We start from the raw sequence: 22,173 nt of genomic DNA, 5'->3' as shown, positions 1-22,173 counted from the left end.
TCAATCATCTTGGTGTGCCTATGCACATTTCTGCATTTCGCAATCTTCAGATCAGAAGAACCAGACTAGGCAGACCAGGATGATAGACAGGTTCATCATCTTGCAGACCTCAACACAATATCTCAAATCATTTTTATAAGGCGGCTTATATTAACTTAAAAACAATTTAAACTTTCAAACCAATTTTATTGGTTAACAGTGCCTTGATGGAAAGTGGGCTGTTGATTCATATAAGCATATTGTGAGCAGTGGTTGAAATTATCGACCGGCTGATTGGTCGCGAAATGCTCTTCTTCGCACAACAGCTGTAGAATCTTCAGTTTAAATGAAGACTTCTGGAGAGTCGGTATTCTCTTTAGCGGCTGTAATAGACTCAGGAGGAAGTGATAGTCCTCGTCAGTGTTCATCACCTGGTTCATCGTTGAAACGACTTGTATGTTTTTCATTTTTTTTCTCGATCCGTGCCCCTCGTTTCTTGAACTCGCTTCGAAAACTTCGTTCTGCACTATACAATTGTTTGTATCATCTATAAAAAAAATCTTTGTTATTTACAATTTTATTTATGTAAAAGAAAGAAAATTGAGTTTTATATTGTGCCAACCAACTAGGCATTCGTTAGACGAAGAGTTTTGCGCTGTAACAATCTGGTTCAGAAAGCTCATCGAATCAAAATAAGGCCATTTGACTGGTAGAGGGCCGTCATTGAACTTATGCTTAATGAATTTCTTGTACTCTTGGGCAAACATTTGCTTAAGGCATTTCCATTTCTCTTTTAGCATATCACCTAGAAATAATTCAGCATCATTATCATTGTATCGATTATGATTATTTATACATTCAACTTACTAGGGAAACCCAGCGTGACGGATATATTTTCCCAAGCAAAATCTTTAAGCTTTTTACTAGAATGTTCTTTCATAGTTTTGTCCCATAAAACACCGTGTTTTTCAACTTCTTTGATCAATGCTACAATATCTTGCACGGTCATCTTTCTTACCTATTGGACAATATGGCACATCAATTGAAGAATTAAAGCATCAATTTATGTGATGATGATATCCGATTTTTTTTTTTTTTTTTTTTTTAATTAGTTTTTAAAATGATATGGACTTAAGCAAATATTGGCCAAAAAATAGGCTTTTTCACTTTTTGGAAAATAAAAACATCCAGACTTAATAATTAAAAAATGTATACATTAATTATTATTAAATGGCAAATATATTAAACTACCAATAAAAAAATATTTGTAATAAAATTTACGAAATTTGTTGGGGGGTGTTATTGCCTAAAGCTCTGCAATAAAGTTATTTTCATAAATTAGACAAACATTTCATTCCTCTTTTTATCTATTATAAAGACTAAATAATTACATATTTAATATTGTTATTGTTCGAATATTAACAGTTTAAAGTTCAACATTTATAGTACAATTTATGATAAATGTTCTGAAGTACTTCAAAGCAGAAGAATTTTTGTTAGGTAAAGTATTAACACATTTATTTTTTCAGTTCAGGGCTTTGAAACCACAAATGGATTATAATACTTTAATCACTATTGCCAAGGTTGCCAGTGCAATTCAAAAACCAAGGTCCTCTAGCCCTAATTTTGTATCACAGAAGAAAGTTAACACTAAAAAGCCAAAATGTTACTTGTGCCTGATGTTCTTAGCAAATTAGAAAGTTTTTTTTTTTTACTCTACTTCAATCTCGCAATGATCAGAGGAAATTCCAAACCACTTACCTTCACCACTTTTGTCCCCTTCTCCATTGCTTTAGTCTTTACTTTACAAACTGTTTCTATTTCCTTTGAATTTGGGGAAAAAATTTTGAATCAAAAATTTTTTATATTCTTAAAGGAGGAAAAACAATTTTTTTGTATCAGCTGAATACTTTAGAGAAAATTGGGTCTGTTTTACAATATAAAAAAAAAAACAGCAATATATTAATTAATTTTAATTTTTTTAACCAGTTTTACAAGGTTTTTATATATTTTATTTCTTATAAAATATTAAAAGCAATTTAAATATTGAAAAGTGGTCCAAAATTTGGGAGTTTAACAAAAAATAATGCTATATTTTAAATATTCTTATAGCAAAATTATATTTTAAAAAGTTGTCATTTAAATTAACAGACTTCAAAATTCTGCTATGCTGATTATTTTTCAACTTATAATAGTAACCTAGCATTTCATGTAAATTAAGTACAATCTATTACATCATTAAATATTATACGCTTAATTTCTTATTAGTATTATAAACAGCTGATATATTCTTAAATTTCCCAAACATACAAATTCCAATATACAATGGCGCAAGAGTCAAAAGAATCCATCGACACTTTATATTCAAGGTACATCAACATGTCAAACCTCCTCGTCCCGTATCTATCACATTCAGGTAAGGACACAAATTCATGTGCAAGTTCAGCATTTTCATTGATGTTTTAACAACAAAAAAAGACAAGTATCTGGCACGAAAGTGGATAATTTTCGGGTCGAAACTGCCAAGAGAGTCTGGTACTGCGCCAGGTGAAAACCGGTTCAGATTTGCGAAGCATCTATTCCAAGTCATTAAAGACGAAGTCTATGCTACATTTTTGGAGTCGAACGTTGGAAAATCATTGACGCCCGATGAGAAAAACAACCTTTGGGTAATAATGAAAAACAACTTGGTCGACAATAGTGAAACTGTTCAGCAGGGTTCCTTTGGTCGAAAACATAATTATTTTGGCAACATGCTGACATGATACAACAAATATAGTAATTCAATGTTATTATTTTAAAAAAAAATCCTTTAATGGCATCAATTTAATTTTCCAATTCTCTAATTTTAAAATGAAATGAAATTCCTTTTAGACTGTTGATTTATTGATAAAAAAATGTACATTTAAATTTAGTGCAATATTAGTAAAATTCACACAAGAATATTAAGCGATAAGTGTTCATTTTTTAACATGTTTTAACACCAACGGGACCTGCCTATCAAATTTCACATAATAATTTGGAATTTTAAATAAAAATGCCTCATGTCAAGGAGGAGCTTCAAAACCTGGGACAGACGGACGACTTTGTGGTCAAGTCACTGAGTCGGTTGCATGAAAAGAAACAAGGCGCCTATATGAGCATGTGGTCGCCGGACAAAAAGACTTACATCGCTGCAAAGCCCATCCCTGGAAAAGGCGCTTTGGTTTATTTAGCTGTGGCCGAAAATCCCGACCAAGGGTGGGACATGCCGACTTCAAAAATTGACTAATCCCATTGACTCTTTTTAATATATTTTGATATATAAATTTATTGTTTTATTTAGTTACAACGATAAAAAAAACTCTTCCACAGCCATTTGTTTAATTTCTCAACAACCTTGCTTAATGACTACTGCATAATAATAATAGTAGTTGCCATACTGGTGGTCCTGAATGGCAGAAATCACTTTACTTTTTACTTTTATAATAATTTATCCAACAAAAATGATGCACAAAAGTGTAAAATTAAAATTTATTTTCACTGTTCTCAAAATACAGTAACAACAACAATAAAACAATCACTCATTCATTGTGATATTTACTCGTTTCCATTGAGTATATCAACGCTCTGTCAGAGTTCAACTTATCGGGTGGTAAGCAGCATAAACCATTCGCTAGCGACACTGACTGTCCGAGACCTACAAACGGAAATATAAAATAATACAGTAATAGTATGGTAAATTCCCATGTAGATCTACTCATATTTTTGTAAACTGATTATATTTCTTTGGTTTATTTCTTACCCGTTCCACATGCAACAATACGAGAAGCAAGCCCACAATCTAATGCTTCTTTAGCGCCAATCTGCCTTCCAGTTAGCGCCCAATCTAAAGTTTTTCTTTGGCCAAACAGATTCATGAGATATTGAATTTGCCTTGGTGTCGTTAAATTTCCTTTAATCATAAATATACGTATATTGATTTTTTTTTCAGATTTATTTATTCTACTCGTCTATACTTGTTTTTCTGTTGAAAACTGAAACAAACGCTGTGTCTTCCATTACTAAGAGATCGCATCTAAGAGCAATATCCAGGGCGTGCCCTATTGCAAAACCGGAAATAGCAGCTACCAACGGTTTCTTGCAATGGACATCTAACAGTCCCTGTTGGTTTTTTGGGCTTTTTTTAAAAATAAGTTTTCAAACAAAACCCATTTTAAATGTTACGCACGGTTCTTTCAATTTTCTCAATCAGGTCTGGGTCGGCAGCGAGATCCTCCTCGTCGATGCCAGATGAGAAATTCCCCTTTTCGCCATAAATCACAGCAGCATTTGTCGAACTATCTTTCTCAAAATCTGAAATGACTTCTTTTAACGATTGAACCATTGAGAGAGTGAGGCAGTTCTTTTTATCCGGACGGTTCAATCCGATAAGCTTTAATGGCCCATTGTCCCGTACTAGAATTGCACCTTCTGTAATTATTTATATATTTTTAAAACAATAATAATAAAAAAATAATAATGTAACACTAGCCCACCTGAAATTGAACTTACTGCCCTTATGCTCCATGCTTTTGAAATATTTCTAAAAATTGGTTTTTGTATAATCATTTAAGAAACAATATTATCCCTGGAAGATGAGAAAATTCACTATTATATATTATGTATAATAATGACAAGTTTTATATATTACTTATATTAATTTATTTATAATATTGTAGTATATTGTAATTAAAAATAAACAGGGTTTTATAGTTTTACCCAAACTTTTTCCTCAACCACTGAAACTCAGTGGGAAAATTTTAAAGCAGGTATTTTACAAATTTTCATTAAAACTCACGTTTTGTTTTTAAATACTGTGGAAGGTAAATGTTCTGCTCATTGGCAGGAGGGTCGCACTCTTCAAGACTTCAACAACTTCCCTCTATGAAATTTATGAGTCAAAATGTAATAAAACTGTTTCCATTCCATTTTATTACTTATTGTACATGTAATAAAATTTTATACAAACAGTAAAATAGAAGCAACTCAAGTAATGGTGGATATAAATATAAAAAAACCAATATTTTTGAAAGTGTAAAATAAATATTAATAAAGTTACAAAACAGAGATAATATGTACATTTAATATATGTATAATATATACACTATTAATTTCAAATTTATAAATAGTACATGGCTATTTTATTGGTATTACCATCATGCAAATTTAAGAACTAAAATTGATGAAAAATTATACTGTATTTCTAGCAAAAATTGTCACTTGTACATATTTAATTACTTGATCTGTTTTGAAACGTATTTGTAAGATTTTGTCAAAATAAAATTTATTGGCAAATTTTAAAACTGGTTTGTAAAGTTCTAGAAGCAATATATGTGCCTTAAACCTTGTATTCATCTCCTCTAATGATATTTCTATGATTAAATTCATAGAATCTTTTTTTTTATTCCAAAAGAAGCTATTCCTTAAGATATAATTAATTTTCCATATCATGTTGAAGCTCTTCTTTTATAACCAGCTTTGGTTGTATCAAATTTTAATCAAATTTTCTTTTGAAAAGCCCAATTTCTTTTCCTCGGAATTATTAACTTTAGGATTAATTGAAAACTCATTAGAAAACTAATGTACTGTATCTCACAGGTAAATATCATGCAAATTTAAGAACTAAAATTGATGAAAAATTATACTGTATTTCTAGCAAAAATTGTCACTTGCACATATTTAATTATTTGATTTGTTTTGAAACGTATTTGTAAGATTTTGTCAAAATATAATTTATTGGCAAATTTTAAAACTGGTTTGTAGAGTTCTAGAAGCAATATATGTGCCTTATACTATTATTTACCTAAAACATGTTTCCATACCTTTTGTTTCCAGTGATAAATTAATCTGCATCCTTGGACAAATTTACATAAGTCAAAAAACAACTTTTCAGGACTGCAATTTTCAAATTTAGACCTTTGGTAGAAGTAGTTATCAAAATGTTTCAAGATGTCTAAAAAGGCAAATTGCACTTAGGAGGAAATTATTTTGACTTAATCAATTAAACACAGGCCTAAAGACTTACTGGAATATGCCCTTAACTCATTTGGCCAAAATTCTATTCGTAACGTACAGATAAACAGAAAGACTTGTCACCTCTTCACCATTTAAAATGGACTAATCACATAAAAAAAGTAAAATGATTCTTATCATCCAAGAGTGCTTAACATCCAACTAGGGTACCATGAACAAGGGGTCCCACCACTTTATAATACATTTTCTGTGCCATTAATGGTTAAAATGCCATGGGATCTGGCGAGATCATATATTAGACTAATCACATATTTAAAAAAGTCCAAGTTGAAGCTAACATTTGGTTTTGTTTAAATATTAAAATATGAATTCCAGGTCTGAACGATATTAGTTATGCGTATCAGAGGATAGATAAGTTATGTACATTTATTTTGTACAGATTTTTTTTCCCATTAGGTCCAATATAATAAGCCATAATCAGGCCATTGAAATATGATCACATTATGTCATGGGAAAAAATAATTTACTCTGGTGCAACTTTTTTTAAGAATTAAATTAAATTAAGCAGTTGCAGTGCACCATTGTAATGAAGCGTAGCATTACTGGAAAACTGATACTTTTTCTCCCACGTTTGTGAATCAATTGTATAATTTTTAGTAAATCAATGTTATTGCAGTTTATGTTTAAGATTTTTTGTTAGTTATTGCAAATTTACTTATTAAATATGAATAATTTGTTTTTTCTAGAAGTGTTTTAAAAAAAGCCAGCACAATTTTGAAAATTATTTTATGCTGGGAATACACCATTGTTGTTTTTTGTAACGTACAAGGCTTCTTATTTTTTGTCTTAAGAAAAAAGCACTAATTAAATTGAATATTATATAATAAGCAGCAATAATTTTGGCCAAAACAGGAAACATTTTTGTTTTAATTTAGGTAATCCCTTGTTAGCTAATATCCACATTATTATTGGAAAGCCTTGTTAAATATTAATGTAAAACAGGCCTTCAAAAGTTTTTTTTTTACTGTGCGTGGGTGTGGGTAGAGTTGTGCAAGAAGTTTATTATTTTCAGTCTGTGGGAAATGAGAGGAAAGAAACTGAACTAGAAACGAGCCTATATTTCATGTGAGGGTAACCCAGGCATGAAACCAAGGGCAGTTGGAGTTGGGACAAGAGTCTTAAGAGAAGGAATTCTTAAGAGGCAGTGGGGGGAAAGCCAATCCATTCAACTTCTCAGACCCCCATTTTAAACCACGTTTAAAAGCAGGATGTGAATGTGTTTTTTTACCATACTTGACCCAGCCATTAGCCATGTTACTGCCCCTTGTTGAATTTATGCCAATTGTTGTGGCTTTAGTTTTTATGTATAATTATGAGAGCGTAGATCCGCAGAAGAAGCCGCGCACTTTGCGAGCAGATGACCTGTTTGAATACTATGACTTCATCATCGTAGGAGCTGGATCTGCTGGTAAATATTTTTTTGTATATTTTTTTGTGCGTGCAATTTCTAAACGATATCTTAACATAAAAATATAATTTCGTAATGTTATATGCAACTATTGAAAAATTACATTAAATTAAACAACTTATATGCTAAATGTATAATTTCAATTTAATTAAATATGTAATTAACAGTGACATTTAAAAAATTTATAAATAATTACTACTGACATTTAAAAAAATCCTTATTTGTGGTTAATTTTATGATTTTAAAAAATCATTAATCAAATACTCAATCATTTTTGAGACATCCAATTTTTAGTAAAAAAGGATTGATTTTTAACTAGATCATATTTACAAGAAAATATAATAAAAATAATTTTAAATTACATATTTAAAAATGTTAATTAATGCTATATTATAGCATTTTATAAAACTAATTACAAAATTTATATTTGATAAAATTATACAAATACATACATAGTACTAAATGATTAAAAATTTAATTTATTACAATAAAATTAAAGATTAAACAAATAAATTAATTAAATTATAATGTATAGAAATAGGAAATAATTATTTTTAAATTTTATATTACTATGTTTGTATTATTACAGTTGGAAATTATTGTCTATGTCTACAAGGATAAAAGTCCATACTTTTTTTTTTGTCCCTAATAGTAGTGGTCAATTATTTATGTCACTCTGATTATTAACTGCTTTTCTTTTTGAATGAAAGTTTGAGTTACTCAATACTCTCTCTTAGGTAATTGTTTCTCGAATTGCACTGTTAAAAAAGGGCCTTATTCATTTTTCAAACCCTTTTTGATTTACCTTTTGTTATTGTTTAAACAATAAATTAGCTAAACATGTATGTTCAACACTACCGAAAAGATTATTATTAGAATTGAATCAGTTAATTAAAAAATGCTCTTTACATTTAAAGAAAAGAATGAATATGAATTCAAGTTTATTAGCTTTGATTCTTGTTGCCTCTGGAATTTTCTAATTAGTTTTTTAAATTTTATGGTTTAAACACTATTTAATAACTTGTTAACATCTGTGATAATTTAGCGTAACTATCAAATATATCAAAATACAATGAAAAAAATCTTAATTTGCATATATTTTTACTTGCTATAAAATTATTTTGATTCACACCAATGAATTAAAATTTTTTCCTTGTTTCGTTCTTTATTCATTACTTAATTATAGCTGTTTTACATATCTGCCAATTTGCTCCGTATCACTTACTATTTTTCCTAAAACTAATTTATATTACAGCATTGTTTTATTATTTTCTTGCACAAGCCACTAGTCCAGAGAGGTCCAAATGAACTTATTTTGACTGACACACTGGTTTATTCTTTTGTTTTAAGAGAAAAAAATTTCCCATACACTTCAATATGATTGGGATTTTATATTAATTTATTTAAAACAATTTATTAGTATGACTAAATGGAAAAAATATTCTCTTTTAATTAATGAACCACTTAATTAAAGGAAAAGCTACTAATTATAGAAGTATACCAAATGAAAGACACTGAAGATAGGCTAATTTACAACAGAGGTCATAACAACCCTGGGGCTCAAGTGGTTTTGGAAAAAATAAAAAAATAAATGATGATGGTAAATGATGATAAATACCCTGTCAATGCTCGAATGGATAAGGTCACCGAAATAAACTCAAATAAATAATAGAAAAAGAGTATTACACACAATTTTTTCTTATCTTGCATTTGGTTTGTTCTATTGTTTTAAGACTATAAAGTACAGGTCCTTGAATTGGAAACTGAACCAAAACTAATAGTTTTTAATTATTTATTAATTTAATTTCATATTTTAATTAGTAGTTCAATGCATCAATTAATTTATGCTTATTTTTTTTACTTATAGAATCTTGAACTTTTTGTTAAATTTTAATTTCCTTCTAAGCTTCTAAGTTGCAGATTTTGCATTTATTTTCTGATTCTCTATGTGTATAACAAATAAGTACAGAATACAGAATATTAATGATTATTTAGAGTTCGTGAGATGCGGTCTGGTGTGATGTAAGTTTAGAAATACATTTTCTTTATCATGCCAGCATTTTGATCTTTATTGAGATCTTCAGAGCCAGGCTCATTAATCATTAATTAATGGTCACTAAATACTACACAGAATATTAAGTTAATTAAACTTAACTGAATATTATTAAGTGTAATAAATGTCTTTTTCTCTTTCATTTTACATAAATTAAATAATTAATTGAAATTTTTAATATTATTTATTTAAAATAAATAAATAAATAAATAAAAGTGAGATAAAGAAATAATTACAGTAAAACCATTTTTAGCCGTGCTCAGCTTAACCGAAACCTGGATTAACCAAAATGATTTATCTAAAAAATGGTGTGCGAATGGTGTGTTATTGCAAAATACAGCCGCTAATTATCAACAGTGGGTAAAATCTAAATCATGAATAAAAATGCCGAACTGCAAGACGATGCTAGCTAATTATGAATACATTAATGAAACTCTTTTTCTCTGGTTTATGTTTTGGCTACAGTATACTGTACTTCGTATTAATGGATCGTTTGGTTTTAATGGGAAATTGTGTTTTTTGGACAACTTTTACCAGATACCAACAGCCTCCATGGATTATCCGAATAATTGCATTATCTGAAATGGCTCTGCCCTTTTAGTTTGGTTAAAAAGGGTCCTATACTGTATGAATCAATATATGAACTCTGAGAACCTGTATAATAAAATAATTAATTAATGAATAACAAAATAATGCAACATGATGAATGTTTGTACTTTGTATAACATTAAATTCTATACCAGCACAAAAGTTTTTACAATTAATCATTTTTACATATTACTTTTTATAAAAGTAAGATATCAATTCAATATATATTTTTGTTTGAGATTTATATTCAAACCCATGTTGCAAAAGGTAATTAAAATAATTTGCCAACCGTGATATACAACACTAGCATACCATGTCATGTTGCAACTGCCAAAATAAAACATGCGGCATTAAAATTCTTTCATATTATTATCTGATAAAAAAAAGATAACATCCTGAAATAGGAAACCCTAGTTTTGTAGACTATTATGTCATATAGCCTTCCAAAAAATTAATATTCTTTCTATTGGGCAAGGAGAAGCTCAGGGTTAAAAATTGTGTTATCCAAAACCGCTCCACCCCTTTAGTTTGGTTAAAAATGGTACTATTGTACGAATGGATATATGAACTCTGAGAATCTGTATAACAAAATATAAACATGATGAATAAAAATAGTAAGGCAAAATGATGATAGAGACAGTTTGTATAAAATTACATTCTATGCCAGCACAAAAGTTTCTACAATTAAAAAATCATTTTTACATATTACTTTGTATTGTATGTCAGGTTCGAACGCGGGGCCGCTGGATTCGTACCGAGGACCTTTACCCATATCCCAAAAGATAATTAAAATAATTGGGCAACCCCGAAATAGAACACCAGCACCCCATGTCAAGTCGTAACTGTCAAAATGAAACAGGTGGAATTAAAATTCATCCATATCATCTGATAAAAAAATACAACACCCTGAAATAGGAAACGGTAGTTTTGAAAAGCAGATTATGTCATAGGGTCTTAAAAAAATTTAATATTCTTTTTATTGGGCAATGAGAAGCTCAGGCTTTCTCTGTTCTCATGTTAATTGGTAAAAGGTGCTCACTTATTCTCTCTTATACTTCTCGTGTGAAATTACAAACAACAATAAAGCTTCTGATGTGAATAATTTATTATTATAAAATATTTTTTCGATAGTTTAAATATTAGATTCAATTAGTTATGATTTGAACTAATGCATTAGATGTTTGTATCTTTTTAAAAAATGTCACACGGATTTGTTGAATTCTCCTTTTGTCTATTTTAATAGTGATTTTGTTGGCATGTTACTTGTCAATTTGTACAGTAGCATTAAACATGTGGCATCAGAAGCGAGCATGCATGATTTTGAGAGCCAGAACTACTGAGCTCAGAGATAATTTATGCTTCAATAAGGAGTGAAGAAATACTAAAACAATTAAATCATGCTTTAACAGTTTAAGACATCTTAATACAATGCAAGAGAATTAGTTAAACACACCGCTATTCAAAGAATTTATAGGAAAGTGGATTGTCAGCTCTCCCTGCAAAATTTCTTGGCCGTTGTTAAGAATTCTCGTGATTTTTGATCAGCCATGAGATTATCTACATGGAAATGGAGCACCAAAATTCGATGGTACAGGAGCGTCTTTGGGATGAACCCAGACCAAACTGATGGTAAACCTGGTAAATACAGTTTTCCAGTCTGAAATCATAGCGATTGAGGAATGCACCAGAGAAATAAAAAGGCTAGGAATACATTTCCAGAAGATAGCCATTTTCTCTGATAGCCAGGCAGCACTCAGGGCCATAGCTTCATGCGATGCGAAGTCCAAGGCAAAGAGTGTTTGGAACTGCATGGAGGCCCTGACACTATGTCCTGACCTTGGCATGGGTCCTTGGACATTCGGGGCATAAAGACAACTAAAAGGTTTTCATGTGTGCCAAAAAGGGATCACATGGACTCTCTGGGTCTTAAACCCTACTGTGGCTTAGCAGCCTGCCACAAAAGAGTATACATCTTAAAATGGATCTTTAATGAGTCCAAAACCTGGTGGAATAATACCACAGGTATGAGGCACACGAAGAGATTCATAGAAGGACCATCCGCAAAACTTACAAAAGAATTGCTGGAAGGCAAATGTAACCGAACCAGGATTCAGGTTGGACTCCTGACAGGGCACTGCCACTTAAGAAGGCACATGTACCAGATAGGAGTACAAACAGAAAAAACACTGTGCAGATATTGCCAGGAAGAGGAGACCGCAGAACACATTCTATACTTCTGCGAAGGTCTATGGAGGTGAAGGTTCTTGCAACTAGGACAGGAAAAACCGCAAGCAAGATCCTACACTAAGGAGCCACTGGCAAAGCTTTGGAGGCTGATTAATAACCTGAAGCTGGACGGTGAGTTATAAATAACAAGGGAGCACAATAGACCTATTCTGTTCGAGGTGCAGAAGGCCTTGTGGCCACCTCTTCTATGCCTATCCCTATCCCTAGAGTTGATGACTTTGAGAGTTACATTTTGGGGGCATAATACTACAAAATCACTTGTGACTATTAAAAGGGTCTTAGGAATTCTTGGCACTAATGAAACAATGAGTTCCAACCTGCTTTCAACTCATGTAAAACAGATAAAACCTCCTGCTTAGATAAAATTTGTAATGAGCTGTACATTAATTTAACCCCTGTATGGGAACATTATGTTTTTAATTTATTTAACGAAGTTTTGGCTCAGGAGGAGATTCTTAAAAATTGGTTATTAATTGCACTAAGAGTGCTATTGAAAAAAGGAAATCCAAATGACCCGGTTAATTATGGAGGAATTGCTTTACTCATCTTTGGCAAAAAAAATTTATTTCAATAATTAATAACAAATTGAGTTTTTGGCATAATAAAAATAATGACATATTTATTTTAAGGAAAAAAATATTTTAACCCAGCACTGAGGTAGTGATGAGACGCTTGAACTGCTGTAGCCACCAAAATAAACCCAAATAAAAACAAACATAAATCATTAAAAAAAAATTATTATGTACAATTTTTTTTCTCAATCTTATATTTTGGTTTGTTCTATTGTTTTACGACTACAAAGTACTTGAATTTTAAACTGAACCAAAACAAATATGGCTGCTAGATAAATTTGAATGTATATATGTAGTTCAATACATCAATTAATTTAGGTTTATGTTTTAACTTATGGAATCTGGAACTTTTTGTAAAAATTATCATTTTTTTACTAAGCTTCTAAAATGCAGATTTTGCAGATATTTTATTAAACTCTGTGAGTTTATAGCACATAAATACAGAATACAGTATCTGAACTTAATTAAAAGTAATTAAATTTTTTTTGTTTGCTTAGCTTTACACACTGGTATGATCGAATGCTTCGGAAATCTCAAAAATATTAAATTGCATTAATTAAATATTATTAAGCATACTAAATGAGTTTTCTTTCTTTCCTTTGGAATAAATAAAGAATAAAAGTCAAATTGAAAGTGAAATATTACTTAAATAATGATACAAAATAGGAAAAAGAAAAGTATGAGTAAAGAACAATTACAGTAAAACCCTTTTTAAAACTTGGCTTAAATGAAGCGGTTTCAATCAAAAATGGTGTTATTGCAAAATGCACCCTCTAATTATGGTGTAGGGATATCAACATTGGGTAAAATCTAAATCTAAATCATGAATAAGTTGTAATGTGCCGAACTGCAATACGATGAAGTAGCTCATCACGATAAAATTAATCAAGCTCCTTTTCTCTGGTTTAGATTCTAGCAGTATACTGTTCTTCATATAAGTATTGGGTTGTCCGGAAAATAATGCAGGATTTTGGTATTAAACAAAAAAAAAGAAACTAGTTACTTTAAAGCAATGTTCTTTAATCAAAATAATTTCCCATACTCTCAATACATTTCTCCCAACGTGTTGGTAACTTATTAATTCCGTCTGAGTAGAATTCAGAATTTTTAGAATTGATAAAGTCAATAAATGCATTTTCCAGTTCCGTTTGATTTTTGAATATTATGTGTTGTAAGTAGTGGTCCAGGTGTCTAAAAAAATGGTAGTCAGTAGGCGAGAGGTCCGGAGAGTAGGGTGGGTGAGGCAAAGTTTCATAGCCAAGCTCCAATAATTTTTGTGACGTTACACGTGACACATGTGGTCGAGCGTTGTCATGCAACAAAATGGGCCCTTTCCGATTGACCAAAGAGGGCTTCATTACTGCCAATTTCTGATGCATGGTATTAATTTGGTTACAGTATGATTCAGCATTGATGGTTTCGCCAGGATTTAAGAAGCTGTAGTGTATTAAACCAAATGAAGCCCACCATACCGTAACCATTACCTTTTTTTGATGAGTTGGGGGCTTTGGAAAATGTATTGGAGCTTCTCCTTTGTCGAGCCACTGTCCAGAACGTCTAGTGTTATCGTAGAGAATCCACTTTTCGTCACATGTAACAATTCTGGCCAGAAATGGGTCATTTTTGTTTCGACAAAGAAGTGATGCACAAACATCAAAGCGCTGATTTTTTTGGCGATCGTTTAATGAGTGTGGAACCCAATTTTCGAGTTTTTTCACTTTTCCAATCGCCTTGAGGTGGTCAGCGACGGTCGTTTTACTGACTTTGAGTTGCTCTGCAAGTTCTCGAACAGTTGTTTTGGGGTTTTCTTCCACCACTGATCGCAGAACATCATCATTAAGAGAGGAAGGCCTTCCACGACCTTCTTCATCTTCAAGGCTGAAATCTCCCTCCCGAAATTTTTTAAACCACCTTTGCACAGTGCACTCATTAACACAACCCTCGCCCCAGACTTGGTTAATGTTTCTAGCCGTTTGGGCTCCGCTTCGGCCGAGTTTAAACTCGTAAAAGAAAATCGTACGAAATTCTCGCTTTGACATTATAAGGATGACTGAATTATTTCCAAGTAGCGGAATGCTACAGAGGTAAACAAACAATATCATTTGGAAGAGGATTAATAAGTGTTGACATTCATACAAATGAGTAATCCTGTAAACGTAAACAGAATATTTTATATAGATTTTTTTTAATGAAAACTTAAAATCCTGCATTATTTTCCGGACAACCCAATAAATACAATACATGGACCATTCAGTTTTAATTGTGAATTATGTTTTTTACACCTTTTACCTCATGGCAACAGCCTCCATGGATTATCCGAATAATTGCATTATCTAAAATGGCTCTGCCCTTTTAGTTTGGTATGAATGAATATGTGTGAATATATGAACTCTGAAAACCTGTATAATAAAATAATTAATTAATGAATAACAAAATAATGCAACATGATGAATGTTTGTACTTTGTATAACATTAAATTCTATAACAGCACAAAAGTTTTTACAATTAAAAAAATCATTTTTACATCATTGATATCAATTCAATATATATTTTTGTTTGAAATTTATATTCAAACCCTTGTTGCAAAAGATAATTAAAATAATTTGGCAACTGTGATATACAACACTAGCATACCATGTCATGTCGCAACTGCCAAATTAAAACATGCGGTATTAAAATTCTTTCATATTATTATCTGATAAAAAAAGATAACATCCTGAAATAGGAAACCCTAGTTTTGTAGACTATTATGTCATAGAGCCTTCAAAAAATTAATATTCTTTCTATTGGGTAATGAGAAGCTCAGGGTTTCTCTTTTCTCATATTAATTAGTAAAAGTTGTGCGCTTATCAATACCTTCTCATGTGAAATTACAAGCAGCAATAAAGTTGTCCATTGTGAACATATATACAACTCCCTCTTTAATTTAAAAAATATATTATAAAACTCTTTTTAATACTTTAAATATTAGATTCAATTTCAATTAATTATTCTTTTTATGTTGGTCTTGGTCGAGATGAAAAAGCTAGGGGTCACAAGCGGGATTCGAACCCATGACTTTTGGCTCAATATGCCTCTGCTATCGTGACTTCAATCCACTGAGATTCCCCATCTCAACCTACCTTTTGAATTTTCCCTCTTTTTGCCATTTTTCCATTAGATTCAATGTTAAAAATTTGAACTAATGAATTACATGATATGATACATCATTAACTAAAAACTAGTAAAATAATGGTAATAGTTTGCGTGGAACACTAAAATGTTTGATCATTTGCCATTTAATTTTTTTATCTTTCAACTTAGTGAAATTTGCTAGCATCAGGTTGTATTTATTTAATTGTGGTTTGTTTTACCAGTCTACTGATGTACAAATAGTTTACTTATATAAGATGCAAAACATTTTGAATTTTATTATTTTTTTATAATTTATTTATATTATTATGATTACAGTTCAAGATGGTTTTTATGAAATTAATATAGTTTGTGTATATAAAAAACAATTTTTTTTTCTTTTAAAATAACAATATTTAAATGAATCTTTGGCATTTAGATTTGTGGTAGTAACAGTTCTTTTTTTCATTTTTAGGGTGTGTGGTTGCACACAGGCTGAGTGAAGAACCACAATGGAACATACTTCTGATTGAAGCTGGAGGTGACGAAACAGCCATAACAGACACTCCATTTCTTAAGCTCTTTCTTCAAACGGGCGAAACTGATTGGAATTACAACACAACAATTCAGACCAGAGCTTGCCAATGTATTATATTATAAAGTGAATCCCCACTTATGAAATTTTTTAAATTAATTTAATCCATTTTCAGCGGTCCAAGGCCAATGCCGGTATCCGAGGGGTAAAGTATTAGGTGGTTCAAGCACCACAAATGGTATGGCGTATGTCAGAGGAAATCCGTATGACTTTGACAACTGGGCTAAGATGGGTAATAAAGGCTGGTCTTACAAGGATGTCCTGCCTTACTACAAAAAGCTCGAGAATTACACAGTATCAGACTTGTTTCACTTGGAGCACAATATACATGGATTAATCGGTCCACAGAGTGTCCAACTGGCGGAATTCTCGCCGGAAATTACTGAATACTATTTACAGGCTACAAAAGAACTTGGTTATGAAGTGGTGGATTACAATGGACACAGCCAAATTGGAGTCGGGCTCACGCAGGTATTGATTAAAAGTCAATTTGTTAAAACTTTGTATTAAACTGTCTTCTTGTTTTAGTCAACAACGTTCCAAGGCTCAAGAGCAAGTTCGGCTAAATCATATTTGAATCCAATCAGACACAGACGTAATTTACACGTAGTGAAAAATTCTGAAGTTGTCCAGCTGCTTTTTGATGGTCATCATGTGGGAAAACCAACAAAAAGGGTTTCAGGAGTTGTTTTTATGCAAAACGGTAAAAAAAGGGTTGCAAGGGCTACAAAAGAAGTGATTGTGTCTGCTGGATCAGTTAATACACCCAAGCTCCTTATGCTTTCTGGGATCGGGCCTAAACAACATCTTCAATCACTAGGGATCCCAGTCATGGCCGACCTGCCAGTAGGGAACAATTTTCATGACCATGTCTGCGTCCCTATTTACATACAAGTCAAAAAGCCGATAGTTATAAGAGATGAAGAAGTGTTTTCAAAAGAGGCCATAATCAATTACACCAGGCATAGGTCTGGTCCTTTATCTACCTCCACATTTGAAGCTTTAGGCTTTTTCAATGTATTTGATTACACATCTCATGTTCCAAATGTAGAATGGCATCTTAATTCATTTAGAATGGTCAATGCAGAGGAGCCAATGAACATAAAACCGAATGTCGCAAGCACTATTGTAATTAACCTGACACCTGCAAGTGTAGGTACAGTAAGACTCAGGTCTGCAAACCCAAAAGACGATCCTCTAATTGATCCAAACTATTTTAGTGAAGAAATTGACATTGAAATACTTAGAAAAGGTATTTTGCTGAATCTTGAATTTTTCAGTACTCCTACTTTTTCGTCGTTATATCCAGAATTCTACACGCCAGCGTACAGGAACTGCTTGCATTACATCAGTATGAAAGAAGCTTTCATCGACTGTCTGATAACACAGTACTCAGCGACCATCTTTCATCCAGTTGGATCAGCAAAAATGGGCCCAAAGGGGGACCCTACTGCAGTAGTAAGTCCTGAATTGATTGTGCACGGTTTTGAAAACCTCAGAGTCGTCGATGCTTCTATTATGCCGAAAATAACAAGAGGGAATACAAACGGTCCCACATTGATGATAGGCGAAAAAGGAGCTGATCTCATCAAGGAGAAACACTTAAAAGAACATTTCGAATATGATTATTTCGGGCAGCCCAATTTCTTCTCCACTTATGTTTAAACGGTATAAGGCGTTCGCTGTGTCATTACATTCAGTTTTCAGATATTTGGCCATATAATTTTAGTTGAATGAAGTGGCTTCTCATTAATGCACTTTTATCTAGTCACTTATATTAAAAATGTTGGAACAAACGTGTTATCTGATACAAACTTGAACGTTACCTCTCCCCCTCCAAATTTAAATTTTAGTAACAAGCATAAACATTTTAGCCCAGTCACAATGAACAACATGGAAATATGCTTAAATGAAAAAAATCCATAGGTTTTTCTCATATTTCTTAAAAGATTTAAAGCAAAATAACTTCTTGAAACCTTGAGTTTAAATGCGTAATCTATAAACGTAATCTATAAGAATACGCATATTTTAATAAATAGTTGCATTCTGTAAAAAGAACATAAATTTTAGTAATAAATTTTCTACCAATTTTATTTGTATCACCTTCCTTAAAAGAATAAGTGCATTTTTGGACAATCTTCTTATTTAATAAGTCCACAGAACAAATGTAAAAGAATTGTTTTGTGATGACTATGGCGGGGCCTTGAATTTCTTAACATTGCATTGAAATTCAGTTATGGAGTTTCTTTGAAGTTGCTCAAACGGATATTGGCCTTCCTAGGATTACTTGAGTAATGTTTTTCTTGCTGGGCTAAAACAAAAACTAAATTATGATGTGAAAATGGGTTTCACTATTTTTTTTTTCTTTGGGATTTTGTGAACTTTGTACACAAATTTACCAAACAAGCTATACAAATAATACATAATAAATTTAAAGGTACCACCAAAAGGTTACAAAATAAAACTACAATGCCTTATAAAATATATTTACGATGCCTTTATTATTTTTCAGTATGCTATAATTAATAATATAATAGTATAATTTACAAATAACAATTATCCTTAAAGGCTATTAAAAACATTAATAAATTAATTTTTAAATCCAAGCAAATATAAAACAAAATATAGACAAATGTTTAGAAGAAAAACCTAAATGTTTTTTATTATTCTGAATTAAAAAAAAGAAAAGGTAAAATAGTATAAACAAAATTATCCAAAAGGAAAATGTTACACTGCCTTGGGTCTATTTAATTGTCACCTTACCGATCAATTCATCACAAATTTGAGTAAGCTCACGGACTTCATTTTTCTTCTGCTCTAAAGCCTCTTCAAGCGATTTAATCTTAAGTTCAGCCTTCTTGGCAACAGCATTCATTTTCGCAGTTTCCATCTGGTGACTGCTAACCAAGTTTGCAATCTCTTGATTCGCTCTGAGATGGTTAAAATGAAAAAAAAAAAAAAAATTAAAAAGAAAAGAAAAATGTAAATGTAGTAATTCAGGGAAATTATTAATATTTTAAAACAAGTAGGTTAAATATGGCAAATATTGCTTTCCTATCTATTGTGAAAATAACTAAGGGATTAAAAATTTTGGCTAATGAAAAAAAAAGTAGAACAAAATTTTGTTTTGAGGTAAATAGAAAAGGTTTTTGTTTTTGTTAATTTTGATTTGGGATATAGTAAATTTCTTAATATACACCAATTAGTTTTACAAAAATCACGTTCTTCAACAAATCATGTAATAATTTTACATGGGCAATTATTTTAGTAAAAGATAATATTAGTTATTTTTTATAAATCACCAAATCATGAAAAATGTATTTTGCCTTCTAACTATAAAATATTTTTTATATATATTTTTTTACACCTTTTGTTATTTTTTTTTATGGTTTATGTTCACCTGTTAGATAAGAAACAGAACTCATTATGTATAAGTAAAATAAAATATTTTTTGTGTTATAATTTTTATCAATTTATCCCTAAATTCTGAAAAATACTATTTTGTTAAGATACTATTTTTACTAAATTGTATTCCACAGAGATGCTTCCATGAATGGACACGAGAATGGTAAAAAGATAAATGAAATATTTATAAAAATAATCAATACAATTTTCAATTCAAAGATAATGATTACTCACGCTTGCAATTTTTCTGAGGCGTGATGCTTAAGCTTATTATAATTAGCTTTTTGACGTTCTATTGTTTTCACGTGCTCTTCCAAGCTGTCTTTGAGTAATTTTTCATTGCTGTGAAGAGTTTCGACAATAGACTTCACTCTTTCATATTTCCTAAGATAAATAAAAATAAACGTTATTAAAGAAAAAACAAGGCCTTTTTTGATTTATTGTTCTGAAACTTACGCGTGTACATCATTAAAAGCTACTTCCATATTGTTCAGATGAGAAACTGCTGTGTCCCTCTCTTGGGCGATCTCATCTTTGATCTTCTCGTGTTCATTCTTCATCTCTTCTTTGTTTGTTACAAGTTGAGAGATGGTTTTCTCATATTCTTCCATAACGATGCTAAAATGTTAAATGTTTAAAACGTTTTATAACTGTTGGGAAAAGATTATGAGTAAGTTAATTGAATCTTACATAAGCTGTTTGTTGCTCGCATTGCTTTCACTGAGCTCTTTCTGCAGCCTTGCATTCTCCGCCTGCAACTCTTTCAACCTTTTCTCAAGATCATGTTTGGGTTCGCGCATTTCCAGTTCAGAAAGACGCTTCCGCAGTTTCTCGACCTCATCTGTCTTTTCTAAGAGCAGCTCCTGGTGAGCAGCCTCCTGCTGGAGCATAAGCTCTTGCAGCTTGGAGATTTCTTTACTAAGAAACTCTTGTCTAAGTGTTGGAGTGCTTCCCTGAAAACAATCAAAATGGAAATACATATTTGTTTTGCATTTACTATGTATTTTACTAACACTAATATGTGACTGTTATATTATTTCTTCTAATTCTTATGTTATTGTCGCACAAAATAATTATTTAAAAAAATCAGTACAAATAAATAAACAACCACTTTAGCATACCATTTTAATTAGAGATTAAACTTACTTAACAAAATATTTATAAAAAATATATATTATTTTCTAAATTGAACTAAAACATAATTAAAACCTGATAGAATGAAAGGCGTTTTGTTGTAAATACAAAAATTAAGGGTTGAGAATGTGTAGTTAACAATAAGACTGAGCTTTGGTTTTAGAGCTAAGTTTATTCAGTGTTCTGACAGATGGTGGAGACAAGAATAGACTAAGGTGACAGGGGCCAGATGCATCCTGCACCTAAACAGTCTCCCACCAAGTCTAGTAAACATAAGTAGCCCATTACTAATGTGCCAGAGCATTAAACCAACCTGGGATTTGGTACTGTTCGGTGTGGAGTTAGTACTAGGCTGGTTTTTAGATGACAGAGGTGTGATGGGTACAAGTGTGGCATTCCCTGCTGCATCCTTTGGCGGAGTCCAGGTTTTTGTGAGAGGTTCATCAGTTGGTACACTGTGAAAAAAAAGATCCAAATTAAAATACGATATGTTTTGTTTTCTTTTGGAAGTTTCAGAGGAGAGCGGACCAGAGTCTTGGAACAATAACTATCCCCATTTTAGAAGGATGGCCACCTTGACCAGAATGTCACTGGATCTATGCAATACTTAATAAACTGAAGGGTTAAAATGGAACTAATCAATATACCGGATTAAACTACACTTAAAAAATCAATTTACCTTAAAAGCTTAATTCTGACCTATTTTTTTCTTAATTCATAAAACATTGTGTCCTACAAGTGGCATTTTAAAATATAGTGATTTAGTTATAACTATATTATAAAATCAAACATAATATTTAAAAAAAGTAGACATAGTTTTTGATTATTTAAATTTTTTATTTATCTGTCGATATTTAAATTGTCTTAATAACAAAATCGCAACTATATTTGTACTATTTTTCTCTTTTACATTAGTATTATAATAAATAACTTAATCACAGCAAAATGTTGATTGAATTAATCTTTAGTTGTTTTTTTACATTGTACATAAAATTTAATAGTTTGACCACTTTTTTTTTAAATGAAA

The 22,173-nt window shown here is 31.2% G+C and overlaps 5 protein-coding genes across 13 annotated transcripts in view; 2 read left to right on the top strand and 3 right to left on the bottom strand.

Annotated features, from left to right (window-relative positions):
• Window positions 1–165: 165 nt before the first annotated feature.
• LOC106666231 lies at window positions 166–1,921 on the bottom strand. Of its 2 annotated transcripts, none has more exons than XM_014393285.1 (4): window positions 1,741–1,921; window positions 847–997; window positions 602–784; window positions 166–526 (listed from the first exon to the last, which is right to left on the bottom strand). In XM_014393285.1, the coding sequence occupies exons 1-4, from the start codon at window positions 1,765–1,767 to the stop codon at window positions 186–188; spliced, it is 702 nt and encodes a 233-aa protein (XP_014248771.1). In that variant the 5' UTR covers window positions 1,768–1,921; the 3' UTR covers window positions 166–185. The 2 variants fall into 2 exon arrangements, with proteins under 2 accessions (XP_014248771.1, XP_014248772.1); XM_014393286.1 differs by having other exon boundaries at window positions 606–784.
• Window positions 1,922–1,924: 3 nt separating this feature from the next.
• LOC106666232 lies at window positions 1,925–3,291 on the top strand. Its single transcript, XM_014393287.1, has 3 exons — window positions 1,925–2,395; window positions 2,458–2,648; window positions 3,032–3,291. Exons 1-3 carry the CDS (start codon window positions 2,305–2,307, stop codon window positions 3,248–3,250), a joined length of 501 nt encoding a protein of 166 aa, XP_014248773.1. The 5' UTR covers window positions 1,925–2,304; the 3' UTR covers window positions 3,251–3,291.
• A 187-nt stretch (window positions 3,292–3,478) lies between these two features.
• LOC106666230 (probable enoyl-CoA hydratase) lies at window positions 3,479–4,850 on the bottom strand. 3 transcript variants are annotated; one of them, XM_014393284.2, is made up of 6 exons: window positions 4,799–4,850; window positions 4,497–4,588; window positions 4,190–4,431; window positions 3,978–4,122; window positions 3,764–3,913; window positions 3,479–3,658 (listed from the first exon to the last, which is right to left on the bottom strand). In XM_014393284.2, the coding sequence occupies exons 2-6, from the start codon at window positions 4,567–4,569 to the stop codon at window positions 3,543–3,545; spliced, it is 726 nt and encodes a 241-aa protein (XP_014248770.1). In that variant the 5' UTR covers window positions 4,570–4,588; window positions 4,799–4,850; the 3' UTR covers window positions 3,479–3,542. The 3 variants fall into 3 exon arrangements, with proteins under 3 accessions (XP_014248770.1, XP_014248768.1, XP_014248769.1); XM_014393282.2 differs by having other exon boundaries at window positions 4,720–4,831; XM_014393283.2 differs by having other exon boundaries at window positions 4,652–4,806.
• A 2,168-nt stretch (window positions 4,851–7,018) lies between these two features.
• LOC106666117 (L-sorbose 1-dehydrogenase-like) lies at window positions 7,019–18,597 on the top strand. Its single transcript, XM_014393037.2, has 4 exons — window positions 7,019–7,441; window positions 16,488–16,658; window positions 16,723–17,078; window positions 17,136–18,597. Exons 1-4 carry the CDS (start codon window positions 7,285–7,287, stop codon window positions 18,270–18,272), a joined length of 1,821 nt encoding a protein of 606 aa, XP_014248523.1. The 5' UTR covers window positions 7,019–7,284; the 3' UTR covers window positions 18,273–18,597.
• Window positions 18,598–18,680: 83 nt separating this feature from the next.
• LOC106666115 overlaps window positions 18,681–22,173 on the bottom strand; it is a 53,353-nt gene continuing 49,860 nt past the window's right edge. For 5 of the 6 annotated variants that reach the window (XM_024229628.1, XM_024229629.1, XM_024229627.1 and 2 more), the window contains 6 exons: window positions 21,460–21,601; window positions 20,703–20,965; window positions 20,469–20,630; window positions 20,247–20,396; window positions 19,371–19,537; window positions 18,787–18,918 (listed from right to left, as the gene is read on the bottom strand). In XM_024229628.1, the coding sequence (XP_024085396.1) occupies window positions 18,842–18,918; window positions 19,371–19,537; window positions 20,247–20,396; window positions 20,469–20,630; window positions 20,703–20,965; window positions 21,460–21,601 (961 nt within the window). In that variant the 3' untranslated portion in view covers window positions 18,787–18,841. Of the gene's footprint in view, window positions 18,919–19,370; window positions 19,538–20,246; window positions 20,397–20,468; window positions 20,631–20,702; window positions 20,966–21,459; window positions 21,602–22,173 lie in introns of all 6 variants that reach the window. The other variant, XM_024229624.1, reaches the window with a different exon arrangement.

This window comes from Cimex lectularius, unplaced genomic scaffold (genome assembly GCF_000648675.2).
Source record: "Cimex lectularius strain Harlan isolate CLEC.00 unplaced genomic scaffold, Clec_2.1 scaffold5, whole genome shotgun sequence".
NCBI classification, from domain to species: Eukaryota; Metazoa; Arthropoda; class Insecta; order Hemiptera; family Cimicidae; genus Cimex; species Cimex lectularius.
The sequence above is the reverse complement of the archived record's forward strand: the minus strand, read 5'-3'. Positions and strand labels throughout refer to the sequence as shown.

What these genes read in the sequence shown, in the direction of transcription:
- LOC106666231 (XM_014393285.1), bottom strand. Translation starts at nt 1,767, where the DNA reads ATGGAGAAGGGGACAAAAGTGGTGAAG. An exon ending in AGGGGACAAAAGTGGTGAAG is followed by an intron (nt 998 to 1,740) that starts GTAAGTGGTTTG and finishes ATTGTCCAATAG; the next exon opens with GTAAGAAAGATGACCGTGCA. An exon ending in GTCTAACGAATGCCTAGTTG is followed by an intron (nt 527 to 601) that starts GTTGGCACAATA and finishes TTTTTTTTATAG; the next exon opens with ATGATACAAACAATTGTATA.
- LOC106666232 (XM_014393287.1), top strand. Translation starts at nt 2,305, where the DNA reads ATGGCGCAAGAGTCAAAAGAATCCATCGACACTTTATATTCAAGGTAC. An exon ending in CCCGTATCTATCACATTCAG is followed by an intron (nt 2,396 to 2,457) that starts GTAAGGACACAA and finishes CAACAAAAAAAG; the next exon opens with ACAAGTATCTGGCACGAAAG. An exon ending in ATGAGAAAAACAACCTTTGG is followed by an intron (nt 2,649 to 3,031) that starts GTAATAATGAAA and finishes CCTCATGTCAAG; the next exon opens with GAGGAGCTTCAAAACCTGGG.
- LOC106666230 (XM_014393284.2), bottom strand. Translation starts at nt 4,569, where the DNA reads ATGATTATACAAAAACCAATTTTTAGAAATATTTCAAAAGCATGGAGC. An exon ending in TTGAGAAAATTGAAAGAACC is followed by an intron (nt 4,123 to 4,189) that starts GTGCGTAACATT and finishes AAAAACCAACAG; the next exon opens with GGACTGTTAGATGTCCATTG. An exon ending in AGTTTTCAACAGAAAAACAA is followed by an intron (nt 3,914 to 3,977) that starts GTATAGACGAGT and finishes TTATGATTAAAG; the next exon opens with GAAATTTAACGACACCAAGG.
- LOC106666117 (XM_014393037.2), top strand. Translation starts at nt 7,285, where the DNA reads ATGTTACTGCCCCTTGTTGAATTTATGCCAATTGTTGTGGCTTTAGTT. An exon ending in TCAGACCAGAGCTTGCCAAT is followed by an intron (nt 16,659 to 16,722) that starts GTATTATATTAT and finishes ATCCATTTTCAG; the next exon opens with CGGTCCAAGGCCAATGCCGG. An exon ending in TTGGAGTCGGGCTCACGCAG is followed by an intron (nt 17,079 to 17,135) that starts GTATTGATTAAA and finishes TTCTTGTTTTAG; the next exon opens with TCAACAACGTTCCAAGGCTC.